Source organism: Panthera pardus, unplaced genomic scaffold, assembly GCF_024362965.1.
Source record: "Panthera pardus isolate Hobbes unplaced genomic scaffold, ASM2436296v1 HiC_scaffold_11, whole genome shotgun sequence".
NCBI classification, from domain to species: Eukaryota; Metazoa; Chordata; class Mammalia; order Carnivora; family Felidae; genus Panthera; species Panthera pardus.
Genome location: NW_026526666.1, coordinates 92144187 through 92157399, shown reverse-complemented (window position 1 = coordinate 92157399; position 13213 = coordinate 92144187). Strand labels below are relative to the sequence as shown.

The window sequence follows — 13213 nt, the reverse complement described above, 5'->3', positions numbered from 1 at the left end:
ATGAATGCTTATTATGTGCTAGGCGTTATTTCGCGTACTTTCACAAATGCCAACTTACCGAACCCTTGCCACAACCCGCCTGCCAGGGAAGTGTCATTGTTCGTTTGGCCACATGTCAGCGCTCTTTTAGATTTCAATGTGCACACAAATCACCCAGGGGTCTTGTTAACCTATCGATTCCGCCTTAGGAGGTCTGTGGTCAGGTCCAAGATTCTGTATTTCGAACAAGGTCCCTGCTCCCTGAATTTCGAACAAGGTGCTGCTGCTGTCCCGGGCCTCCCTGAGCAGCAGGTCTGGAACAGACGCACTGTTGCTAACTGGCTGAGCAGAGAGGTCTTGACCAAGAACCTGTGATCTCCAGTCCAGGGTTTTTCAGTCCTTTCCCTGAGTCTGCAGCTGGAAATGAAGTGTGTGTACGGAAACATACGTGGAATTTAGACCCATTGATTCGTTCACCAAACATTTACTGATCAGCGGGAACACAGGCTACACCAGGTCCAGTCCTTGAGTTCCACTTTCCGGATGGTCACACAGCTGTCCAGTCAGCAGGTGCCTGTCTCGTTGCTGCCTCACATCCATCACGCCCAGAACATGACCTCCCTCCATCTCTCCAAGCCCGTTCCCTCTTCCTGTGTTGCTCATTTATGTGGCAACGTCGGTCACTGTAAGGGCTTTGTGGTTATTTCTCAGCATATTTATTATTGACAATGCCAAGGAACAGCTTTCACTAGCCCAGAAACAGTAGCCCCCACTGATGAAGAGAAATCCAAGTTTAAGCTGAATTTAGGGTTCCTCCTCGCAGCCTAACCCAGACACCAGAGGGCGCCTCAGGACCACTTTCCCCCACAAATGCGCCCTGGCTCTTTCCCCAAATCCCATTCATTTCTGCTTTAAGACCTGGTCTTCCCCGGAGTCTTTACCAAGGATTGGCGTCATTCACGGCGGCAAAGTGCAAAGACCCCCACTTTGTTTCTACTAACACAGGACTTCTTCACCTTTCAAAGTTTATGATGATCATCCCTTTGATTTCTTCCTGCTCTTTCCTGCCCTCAAAGTCTTGAAAGTTGCATATAAGCCATGAAAAGGATAGGAGTGAACACCTATTACATATCTGCTGTGAGCTGCCCCCCGCCGTGTAATACCTTTTCACATGCTTGCCCGTTGAATGGATACATCCCAATCCTGGCAGATTTTATCAGCATATTGTAGCTAGTGGAGATATTCTGTCCAATATTTAGGAGAATTTGGTGAAGTACATTGCTTCCAGAGTAGGCTGCATCCAACGTGGGGGGAATCCTTTGGGGCATTACATTCCTCGTGGGTCCAGAGTCAGCCCCATGGTGGCTGGAGGCTGAAGTCTTTCCTCTTCCCCTCCCTGTATCTGGAGGCTGACCCGGCCTGGGCACCCTCCCAGCGGACCTTCCCTGGCCACTCTAGGCTGTCCAAGGTAACAACCAGAGGGTCGGGTTGACATGGCCACAGCAGAGTGTCACTGGCTGCTACCACCTTGTAAAGACACAGAGACACGCAGGCTGGGCGTGAGGCCGCCCCCTCAGGTGGGACTTCCCCTCTCTGACCCCTGGCTGCCTCTCTGTCAAAGGAAGGGTCTGGATAAAATGATTCCAGAGCTCCTTTTCACACTTAGCTGTTCTGCTAATGGGAGGGATTTGAAGCCTGATGACACGGCGGGACAATATTTTTAGGTTGGTATTTTTCATGCTTCTCGCATTGTGCCATATGGCCAAATATATTCCTTCTGGAGATTGCCGTTATTGTGTTGGATAAGATTGTAGGATGTTAGAAAAAGAGAATCACAAAAACTCACTATAAGGGGAAATTAAAAGGACAGAATATTAGAATTGCACACAGGGGCCACCCATGTCCGACCTGTTCCTGTTCCTGCTGTGTCCCAGCGCTTAGCACGATACTCAAAAGAAAGGCTCAAAAAAAAAAAAAAAAAAGGAATGAATGAAAGAAACTGTAAACTAAATTCTATAATGATAGAATCTGAGAATCAGGGAATATTAGGATTACGGGACATTATTCACTTATTCAGAAGCGGAAACCGAGATCTCAGGGCTGGGTTATAGAATCTTCGGGGGGCTAAAGGGTCCCTTGGCTCCTGGGCACGGTGGCTGTTCCCAGCAGGGGGGAAGATGTGGCCCAGGAGGCCAGCCACGGTCCAGACCACAGTCTGGGAGCTCTCAGGGAGGGATGGGTTTGCAGGTAAGGAATTTTCCGGAGGGAGGGCTGGTGGTGTCATTGCTGCCCAGGCCCCGGGGCTACAGCAGCTGGAGGCGGGACGCAGGCAGGAGGTGGGGCCAGGCCCTAGCAGGGCGGCGTGGGGCCGCTGCACAGCTTGTTGGGGTAGCGGACGTAGCTGCGGTTGTAGGTGTCCAGGTTGTGGCGGAAGCAGAGGGCAGCCCTCCGGTCACACTCGCAGGTCTGACGCTGGCAGGTGGTTCTGCCGGCTGGCGGGACAAGGTGAGTCAGGGACCATGTGGCTCAGGACTCCCGCTCTCTGGGGTCCACGTTCTCTGTCCCACTCTGCCGGAAGCCCATTGCCACCCGGGGCCGTTTCAGGCGTGGGTGAGAGTCAGGGCAGGGCGCGCGGGGGTGGGGGCGTGGGGGCCCAGGACGCTGGGCAGGTGGGATGTCTGTGATGTCCGTTCTTCCTCTCCCAGGCCCACACATCACCCTTGGCCCTCCGGCTGGTGGGGAGACCATCAGGTTCACTACCACATCCGCTCCAGCCTGGGGGATTTCTAGGCAGCCCCTTCGCTGCGTGAGGCATGGCTGGTGGCCGAGTGAGGCCATCAAGCTGATAGGGGAGCCATGAAATGACAGCGACTCAGTCCCGAGTGCTCTGTGTGCCCCAGAGCAGCCTGGGCCCAGAATGGAGCCTGTTGGGACTGAAGCTCGGGGCCTGCTTGGGCCCTGGGCCCGTCTCTGTCTGAGTGGACACAGCCCGCTTTTCTGGCATTTATCTTAGGGTGTGTCCCCACACCCAGCCTGGGATCGGAGCTGGCACTGGGGAGCCCCAGAGCCTCCTGTTCTCTCCACTGCCTCTGTCTGCCCTCAGTGGCTCTGGCTCCTCTCAGAAACGTCCAGCGTTCCTCGTTTTCCCCGCAAAGGTCAGCCTCCGCTTCCCACCATGGTCCTGCCCACACCTGCCGTTCCAGCAAAACTCAGCATGGGAGGGGGCTTAATAGTCTCTCATCAGTCCTTTTGGGTGGTTCTTGCTAGGAGCTGGACTAAGCTGGGGAAGTGAGTGTGATTAGCACCATTTTATAGATGAAGAAACAGAGGCTTTGAGAGGTCACACCATTTGCCTGAAGTCGCACGGTGGGTAGAAGGTGACGCCCTGAGCCTCTGTCCCTATTCTCCTGACATCTGTCCTCAACCATCCTCTCAGTGCTATCCCCGACAGGTGGCTGTTTCCACCTCGCATGAACTGCCAGGGACGGGGAGCTCACTACCTGTCAGAGGTGTCTAGCTGAGTAGATAGATGGCTGTAGGAACAAGGAACCGAGCTAAATCTGCCTCCGGTTGTTCTGGTCCTGGAGCTGCCCCTGCCCCAGGATAGACCTTAGCGATCTGAGCTGGCTTCTTTGACCCTCCTGGGTCTTTCTGCTGTGCCCCTCCCTCAGCTCCCCCTCCTTCCAGGCTGTTCCTGGTTTTGCATCAGGGACAACGTTTGGGGCTCTGATGTGGGCTCCCTCCACTGGGCTGGGCTGCATGGAGCCCTTCACACGGTTGCTTGGGTCAGGTCACTTCCAGCGGATCGGTGCTGGGGACCAGAGGAAAACTGGCCCACGTGGGCCTTGGATGTGGCCAAGCTGAGCCAATGACAGCCCCACGGCTGGGGCGGAGCGGGGAGTCAGCCTTTGGAGAGGGGGTTTGCTGTCCCACATCGCAGCTCCAGATCTGTCTGGGACCGTGCCCTCGAGTCTCTGTCCTGGGGACCTTGCCTTGGACCTTGCTGCCCAGGCTTTGGAGCGGCCATGTGAGGGCAGCTTCCCTGACCTGGCTCAGCTCTGCCCCCTTTGTTCCTCTTCCCTGAGGCTGGAGTTGGGAGGCCCCTGGCTCGGTAGGAGCGCCTGGGGCCAGGGCAGGACGCCAGGGGTCAGGGGATCTTTCCTGCGGGTGCCAGGTGAGCATCCGGGTGGAGGGAGGGACAGTCCTGTCTGCAATCCCGTGATAGTGGAAGACCCACCTCTCCCACGTCTCTAGCCCAGGGCCTGGCCCCGATGAGGAGTCAGCGACCACCATCAGGAAGGGCTTCCTGTCTGAAGCTGTCACCCCTACCCGGCGTCTGGGGCGCTCCGGGGCCCTTCACTTACCGCAGAAGATGTTGTGCCTGCTGGCAGAGAAGAGATACCTTTCCAGTTTGGGTTCACAGCCCAGCTTCTCCACACGCCCGTAGCAGCAGTCATGGGCATGGCAGCACCTGTAAGGGTCACGGTCAACCTGGAGAGGGGGGCCCGTGAGTCAGGGTGGGCTGGATCAGGGGCTGCTGGGGGACCCAGGGCTCAAAGGGGTCTCAGAGGAGAAGTCGGCCTCCACTTGCTAGGTGTCCCCTCCTGGGGAAGCCCCTCCAGGGGCCGTCTGCTCACCAGTCTGTTGGGTCCACGGGCCAGTGGGAGCCACCAACGCCACAGTAGCAGCCGTAATCATTATACTGCAGTGCCGGCTTCCCCGTCACCCTCTCAATCATTACCCCAAACTGGACCAGGTTCCCGCCAGCCAGGGCCACTGTGGGCAGGGAGGGCAGAGGGCAGATCTGTCAGGGCCCCCCCCGGGGCAGCCAGCCTCCCCCAAGCCCCCTCAGATCGGAGTGCAGACACCTCCCCGGCTGTCCAGTTAACCCTCCCTTGCCGAGCACCTTGCTCCCAACAATAACAGCGCTAATCAGTAACCGTGTTCTGGGCCATGCGCCCCACCTTGATCCCCAGTGCTCACCCTGCCCCCCATGGCAACATGCCCAGGGCCCGTCCCGCTCTCCTCCCTCATCTCCAGAGCACCACCCACTCATCCTGCTTGTCCCCACCCCCGCTGTCCCCTCAAACGTCTCCCAGTAGGCCCTGAGTGTCTCCCCAGGGGTCAGCGCCATGCCCTCAGAGCACTCTGTCCCCACCAAGTCCCTTCAGATGCTACTGGATAGGCTTCATGACCACCTGTGCTTCCCCCAAATACCTCCAGATCCTGCTGATACAGCAGCGGTGGGGGGGGGGGGGGGAGGGGCAGCCCACCCAGGCGGGTTGGAGCCCAGAACGGAAGCTAATGGGGCAGGGGGTAGAGTGCAGGTGGCAGGAGACTCGTGTGTACTATCTGGGGTTCCCACCAGCCCCTTTCCTGTGCCCTCCCGGGCCACCCAGCCTGCATCCCCCTCCAGCTCTCCCCCTAGCTTGTGCTGGCTCCTGCAAAGCTGGCCTGGCTATGACCCATCACACCCTCCGGGACCTCCGGGGAGCTCTGTTCCCAGCTGGGTGGGGGCGGGGGGGGGGGGGAAGGCCACATAGGTCACTTACCCAGGAGGCAAAGGAAGGTCAGAAGAGGGGGAGGCTTCATCCTTGGCGGGGGAGGGGAGGTGAGCAGGGGGCAGAGGAGCAGGGCTGCAGGAGAAGGAAGTGAGCGGGGTGCCTCTGATCTCAGGGCACCTCCCCAATTAGTTAAATACTGGGTCCTGTCCACTCCCCATCATTAACCCCTGAATACTCAGTGATGCAACCGTACTTCCAGGTCTTTGGCCAAGTCCCCAGGGGAGGGGCCGGCCTGGGGCCCGTGGGCTTTGCTTCCAGGTGGTTTTAGGGGAGCAATCTGTAGCTCTCTCTTTCCACCGCCTTTCCCTTCACCTACCCCTTTCCAAAACTCACGGTGCTAGCTCCCACCGCCTGGGCTGTGAGCCAGGGGTTGCGCCGAGGGCTTTTCATTCTTGGCACTTTCCCTCATCCCCATTTTACTGATGCAGCAACTGAGACCCAGAGAAACTGAGGAACTTGAGTCCGCATGGCCAAGTCTGTCTGTTTCCATGCCGCTAGCTACTCGGGCATGCCCTCTGCTCCCTGTCCTCCACCCCGGCCACCATGTTACCCAGAGGGACAGTGCCAAGAGCCATTGGAACCCTGGGAAGGCAAGACCCTGGGGACCTGGAGGGCCATTTGTCCAAGATCGGATAGGCCAGAGGCCGGGAGCTCAGCCAGCTGAGCTTTGGGATTTTTCTTCATTGTTTTTTCCCCGGGCAGGCTCCAGCTTGTTTGACGAGCAGTGAAAACGCTCCTAGAAGTGACTTCTGTCTCCCTAGATCTCCAGGCAGTGGGGCTGTAGAAGTAGGCTCTGTCTGCGTCAGCTGGAAAACCACATTCCAGCATGGACTGGAAACTTCTGTCCTTTTGATGTTATCTTAGGGGCTGAGTTGGGGAGATAGTAGCCCCTGGCACAGCTTGTCCCCCACCGTGAGCTGCTGTCCCCACAGTCAGGTCAGAAGGTGGAGGCCAGGCTTCAGGGCTTGGCCAGAGGTCAGGAGGATGGATGGAAGAGGGGGGCCCGTCCTGTTGTGGTTAGCAATTTCAAAGTCCCAGTGGTCGTGGGCTCACGAGTGGCCTCGTTTGCTGGCTGCTGCCCACCCCCCTGAGTCCACGCAGGCAGCACTGGCAGCAAGGTGGCCCTGTCCTGGCCGGTGACTTCTTCCTGCCCTGCCCTCCCCGTTCCTGGTCTGCAGCTGGGATAACTTGACCAGCCACATCCATTTGCACAGGACCTGGGAGCTGCTTGATCTGCGGCCTGGTCGTCCTGACTCTACCACTTATTCCACGGCCTTAGGCAGATCCTTTCCCTTGTGCGTCACCTCAGTTTTCCTATCTGTATTATGGGTATGGAAGGCATCCCACCCTTGCCTCTTTCCTGGGAGGATAGGAAGCACAGATGTGAGCAGGCAGCTAGCCTCCCCCCACCCCCCGAGTATTTACTGTGCTCTTTAGGCGAGACCTCAAGCAGCCTTCAAATAGCCCCGTGATGCCTGTGCTCCGATCATCCCCATTTTACAGAGGAGCAAACTGAGGCACACATCTAAATACACGGTGAGCCAGAATTTGGGTCCAGACAGTTCCAAGGGCTTACCTAGTGCCTCCGGGGGGGGGGTGGTGGGGGGCACAGTGTCTATAGCATGCACAATGCCTGCGGGGGGGGGGGGGGAGGTGGGGTGGGGACACAATGTTTTAATTTCTTTAGAATCAGAATGACAGGAATCCAGCCTGGATTCTCTCTGTCTTCCTACCAATGTGGTCATAACATTTTCTTTTCTTTTTTTCTTTTCTTTTCTCTTCTCTTCTTTTCTTTTCTTTTTTTTCTTTTCTTTTCTTTTCTCTTCTCTTCTCTTCTCTTCTCTTCTCTTCTCTTCTCTTCTCTTCTCTTCTCTTCTTTTCTTTTCTTCTATTTTAATGGAAGAAAGGACCCACGAAAGCATAAGTCATGATGTGACCTGAGCTCAACACCAGGCAGTAAGGCCTCCCCCCTCAGGAGCTGATCTGGTGCGGAGGCCGGAGGCTGGGTCTCACTCCTCAGCCAGGTGAGATGCCCCCACACACGTTCCCTGACACCCAGGGAGGTGGGGGGGGTACCACCCTGGGAGGGGAAGAGACGGCTGGGTGGCGGGATCTCTGCCAGTGAATCCAGATTAAAAGTTTTTAACGCAAGTGTAAAGCCGGGTAAACACTGACGTAGTTGGGCTGCAGGCCTGCCCGCGCCCCTCCCATTTCCTGCTCCGGACTCCTCCTTGGAACTCATCCTCCTGGACAAGACGGGGTGGTGGGGGTGGGCGGCCAGGGAGGTGAATGCCCCTGGCCAGGATCACCCAGCAGCTGTGAATCATGGTCTCCAGAGAGGGGGCTCCCCTTTGCTCACCATTGCCTTTTGATTTTAACAAGGGCACCTCCTGACAGCCCCTGGCTCCTGGCCTGGGTCATGAGAACCCAAACGGTGAGTCACTGAGGAGCCACGTCTAAACAGCTGAAAATGAGCTTTGATTCCTGGGAGGTTTGGCCCCCAGCCCTTCCTGCAGCAGCATAAGGGTGTTCCCCGGGCAGGGCTGGGTTTCTGAGGCAATTCCTTTGGTGAGCCATTTTGACTCCCAGCCTGGTCCGGATGGGGCCCCTACCGGCCCCTGCCCCGTGTGTACCTGGGGCAGCAAACCAAGGACGGCGGGGCCAGAGCCAGGCAAGGAAATCCCGGCAGGCTTCCAGGCAGAGGTGTCCTCATCTGAGGTTTGGGGGGAGGGGGCTGCGGAGGACTCGGATACGGAGGAGAGTTTCAGGCATTTGGGAAATACGGGTGGTTTCCTAGTTTTCACACAGTGACACAATGTGGTTGAGAGTGCCGGGGTCCCGGCATCAGCGAGATTAGAACCTGAGTGTTTGTCCTGCCGCTCAGGGCCTGTGTGACCTTGGCCAGCCCTATCACCTCCCTGAGCTTAGCTTTGTCATTCATCATATGTGGATCATTAGAACCACCTTTGGGAGTTCGGGACCAGACAGAAAGGAAACGAAGGATGTCAAGTTCTCTGCAGGATGCCATGCCCATGGGAGGCACCCACAGGTGCCGGGCCCCTCCTTCCCTTCCTCCTTCCCTGGCCAAAGGGGAGACTTACCCCTCCTGGGGCGTATCAGTGCGGGCAGGCCGGGGCCCCAGCCCTTGTGCAGGACGCTGGCCCCCGCTCGGCAGATTTTACCTTCCTCGATGAAGGGTGGTCAGCTGGGGCTGAGTAGAAGGAACAGAGCCCAGTCTCGAAGCAGCGTCTTCTTTCTCCTGGTGTAAACGTGTTCCTAGTAGCTTAGAAGCTGTCACCATCATTGTCATCACCTTAACAATAAAAATGGCAAAACCACTACCATTTGCTAAGCTCCGGATGTGTGGCAGGCACCATGCTGGGGGCCCTTCATCTGCTTGGTCTTGTCACTTCCGTTGCTTCCCTCAGAGCCCGAAGAAGCCTGCAGACCTCTCCCAGCAAAGCGGGGGTAACCTCATTCCTGAAAGTATTCGTTGCCTGTTCAGTCAATAACCTACACTGAGGACTTCCTCTGGGCTGGGGATTACGCTGACGAGCGAAAATACACTGTGATTCCTGCCCTCATGGAGCTGACAGTCCAGTAGGGAGACAGACCTTAGTAATTACATACGGAAGGGAAACTTGCAAATAGGGATAAGTGGTTTGACAGGATGTTCCATGGGGCCATGCGAGCATTTATGATGGTGTATGATCTGGGCAGGGGACCAGCGAAGACTTTTCTGTGGAAGAAGAGACTTAGCAGGGATCTCAAGAAGTTAGCTGGGTGAAGAGGAGAGCAGAGAGAGTTTAGGTAGAGACACAGCCTGTGCAAGGGCCCTGTGGTCTGAGGAACATGGATCCAGGAGGGGCTGAAAGGGGGCTGGGGTAGCTGTGCCGTGGCGGGCGGGCCTCCACGGGCATGATTCGCTGGGAAGCTGACCTCGGGAACTTGACCTCCTATTCACCTCACGGTATGCTTTTTCCTTGAGCATGCTGGGCAGGTGGTCTAGAGCTTACAGAATGCTGGAGAGGGCCCCAGAGTCCCCCATGAGGAGGAGACATCGGTGGTATTTTCATCCCAATGGGGGAGAAGCTGGGGGCACTGAAGCCCTGGGAGACTCGTCCCTCCACTGGAAACAGGCTTTGTACAGCTGTGGTCACACAGTTGGGTTCTTCCATTTGTAAAGAACAAGACTCCTTGGCGTGGGCCTGTTGTCATCTTTTATAAGGTCGCCAACGCCAACGTCCTTGTAAAATGGCACAGCCGCGCCTTGTTGGTCTTTGTCCAGGGAACAATGGAACACCAGTGAAGGGTTTTACACCGGGAGGCATCCCTGCTCATGTCTGAGTTTGGACCAGATGGTGCTGGCTGCCGAGGGAACCAACAGGAGGGACAACAGCAAGGAAGAGAAAAGCCCACTTAGCAGGTGCCGCCGGCTCGGGGACCAGGTGACAGGAGGGGCTGGGCAGGGACACACTGGGTAGTGGTGGCGTCTGAGGGATGGTGAGAGTGTTTCGGGTCAGCGCTGTGTTCACTGAGCCTTCATGGGTGTGGGGGTCGTGGGGAGGGACAGGAAACAACAGACACTTGTCCCGTGGAACTCTGCCCCAGGCTGACCCTAGGAGGTAGAGGGACCGGACGACTCTGGGACGTAGGGACACCCACATAGGTGTGGGCAGATGCCTTGTGCAGCACAAGAGCCCGTGCGTTTTGCTGGGACTTGTGTCGGGGGCCATGTCAGCCCCCTGGCCACTGTGTGGGACCCCTTTGTTCCCGATTGCCGCAGGGTCCTGGCTGATAGGATGCCCTAGGCTTTGCATCCAACTTCGTGGTCAGGCTGCCTGGCTTTACCACTGGCTAACTGGGTACTCTCAGGCAAATGGCCGCACTTCCCCCGGTCTCAGTTTCCTCACCTGTACAATGGGGATAATAATAGCACCCATTTGTGATATGGTTGGGAGTTAGTCAAACAGTACGTGCAAAGCACGGTGGTTATGGCGATTGTCAACATTAGGAGCACTCGTCCTAGTTAACGTAGATTTGTGGGCCTCCTCTACAAAACCCCCTCCTGCTTGGAACCCCCTCCCCATCCCTTCTTTCCTGGAAGCCTCAAGAACCTGTTCTGGTTGGTGGCGGTCAGGCTCACCCCTGACGCTTGAACGCTTGTGGGTCTGGGGCAAGAGTACGTGTGAGGGTCCCCACACCGTGTGTCTAAATATTTTAAGTTTTCAGTCAAGTCGCTAAAGTGGGAAATAAAGTATGTTCTATCCTTCTATCTATATATACTTTCCCGGGGGGCCTGGGTGGCTCAGTCGGTCGAGTGTCTGACTTCGGCTCAGGTCATGATCTCACGGTTCGTGAGTTCGAGCCTCCTTTCCTAACAACAGGTTAAAGAACATATGGAGAGCCACAGTTTTTGTATGACTGGAAGTCAGAAATTATGTCCCAGTCGCTGGAGTTTAATTATTATTGCATGTGTCCGAATGACTCATAAAATAATAGACATACATACTTCATAAGCGATTGCATCTTTGTTCCATAAAATTTGTTTTTCTTGCTTTCATTTCAGCAACATCGCCATTACCTTCTAATCAAATTTTTACATAATTTTTGCTCTTCTGACCATAATGACCTAAAAGATTTTTTTTAATGTACTTGTATTCAAAGTGTATAAGATCTGTGTTTCATTAAACAAGTGAATCTAAAGAGAAAAATTGAAATTATTTTGTTATGTTCTCGAAAAGATTTCTCTCCTGGGGCACCTGGGTGACTCAGTCGGTTAAGTGTCTGACCCTTGATTTCGGCTCAGGTCACGATCTCAGTTCCTGAGTTTGAGCCCTGCTTGGGATTCTCTCTCTCTCTCTCTCTCTCTCTCTCTCTCAGAGTAAATACATAAACATACTTTTAAAAAGGGTTTTCTTCTAAAATACTCTACACTCTATTAAAATTCATAGGCAAAATACAAATTATCGCTAATGAATATATAAAATTTAAAAGAATTTGAATGAAGTTCACTCTTGGGAAGTATTTTCGTTGAAATTTAATTACAACTTGCCAAGTATTTGTTTATTTACGTATTTATCTGCATGTTTATTTATTTATGTGTTTATTTATTTATTTTGAGGGGGGAGGGGCAGAGACAGAGGGAGAGGGAGAATCCCAAGCAGGCTCCGCCCCGTCATTGATCTCACGAACCGTGAGATCATGACCTGAGCCGCAATCAAGAGTCGGACGCTTCACTGACTGGACCACTCAGGCGCCCCATGGCCAATTTTTTTTTTTTTTTTAATTAAACTGTTCGCCATTCCAGTGGTCAGTGTCATGAAGCTGCCAGTGAAAGCGTTGCTATCATGACCCAATGTTATGTGTCCACCCGCATTATATACATTTCCGCGTGATATGCGTTGTGTGATACGGCCCCGTGTTCCTTAGTCGCCCTGGGAAACTGTGGCCCACAAGCGGCTCCACACTGTGGGTTGGAAATGACCAGGCACAAGGAGACGGGCGAAGTGACATTTGCTAAGCAAGACCTGGAGTGTCTCCGAGAGGAAGGGTCTGGCAGGCTGACCCCTTCCTCCAACGACCGTGCGACCATGTGGCTGCAGTGGGGCACACAGCCTTCCGATAGTTTGACCCAGGTGCCTTTTGTTGCCAGGACAGGGGGCACGAGAGGCCGCGAAGCCGTTCACGGGGCTGAAAGGTGTTAGTTATGAGAACAGAGGAGAGAATTATAACCAAGGAGCCGAGAGGCCAGGAACAGGGCTGACCCAGTGCTGGGTGCCTGGCAAGGGACAAAGGCACTCAGGCGCCTTCCAACAAATTTGGGGGGTGTGTGTGTGTACGTGTGTGTGTGTGTGTGTGTGTGTGTGCCTGCGTGCGTGTCTGTGTGACACGCAGGTCCTCTCAAGCACGGGACCCAGGGTGGGGCCTTTTGCCTGCATCCCGGGCTGGCGCTGGTGGTAATGAGGCCATATGTGTTCTAGTCTTTGCATTTCACCTCACCACAACCCTGTGAAGTGAGTATTATTGTTTCTGTTTTACAGATGATGAAACTTAGGCTCAGCGCCCTGCCAAGGAAGCGACCAGCCAAGGCCACCTGAGGACCCAATTCACAGGAAGCCCGCAAGCCCGGAAGTCCCATGCTGTTGCTCCATGCTGCCGCCCAGTGGTGAGTTTGGGAACAGACCCTGATGTGTTTGGTCTGTCAGATGCCCCGGAGTCCGGGGTCCTGAAGACTGGTGCCTAGTTCCATGGATGCCCTGAAGCTGACCTCGGTGGCCTCCTCTGACCATTTGTGCTCTGGTTTTCCAGAACCTGCTGCTGTGCCCTCCCCGGAGGCACCCAGGTACCCAGAACCCAATCCTTAGGGTTTCTTTGACTCCTGACCTGGATTTCTGGAAACTAAGAGTTTCCTCCCCTGGGATCCATCATCTGACATCATCACTGCCCTCACGCTCAGGGAGGCTCCTCCTCAGAACCTAAGAGGCCAGAGACAAAGACCGGAGGAAAGAATTCCAAACAAGGAGGTGAGAGGTCAGGCTTCGGTTCTGCCACTAACCCAGAGCACCAAATCCAAACCAACCCAATAAAATGGTGGAGCTGAACTACTCCTGGAGAAAATCCAGAAGAAGCCCTGCTGGGCGTGGGACAGTTCCGGAGATCTTTTCTCT

General features: G+C 55.2%; 1 protein-coding gene across 1 annotated transcript; it reads right to left on the bottom strand.

Annotated features, from left to right (window-relative positions):
* Positions 1 to 1983: 1983 nt before the first annotated feature.
* Positions 1984 to 8813, bottom strand: LOC109274233 (group IIE secretory phospholipase A2). Its single transcript, XM_019461600.2, has 5 exons — positions 8645 to 8813; positions 5532 to 5615; positions 4617 to 4755; positions 4344 to 4450; positions 1984 to 2471 (listed from the first exon to the last, which is right to left on the bottom strand). The coding sequence occupies exons 2-5, from the start codon at positions 5569 to 5571 to the stop codon at positions 2329 to 2331; spliced, it is 429 nt and encodes a 142-aa protein (XP_019317145.1). The 5' UTR covers positions 5572 to 5615; positions 8645 to 8813; the 3' UTR covers positions 1984 to 2328.
* Positions 8814 to 13213: the final 4400 nt, after the last annotated feature.

Bases quoted from the DNA above. Each gene is read 5' to 3' on its own strand.
- LOC109274233 (XM_019461600.2), bottom strand. From the start codon at position 5,571: ATGAAGCCTCCCCCTCTTCTGACCTTCCTTTGCCTCCTGG. The intron at 4,451-4,616 runs GTGAGCAGACGG...TGACCCTTACAG, and splicing joins CCCGTGGACCCAACAGACTG to GTGCTGCCATGCCCATGACT. The intron at 2,472-4,343 runs GTAAGTGAAGGG...TTGTCCCGCCAG, and splicing joins CAGGCACAACATCTTCTGCG to CCGGCAGAACCACCTGCCAG.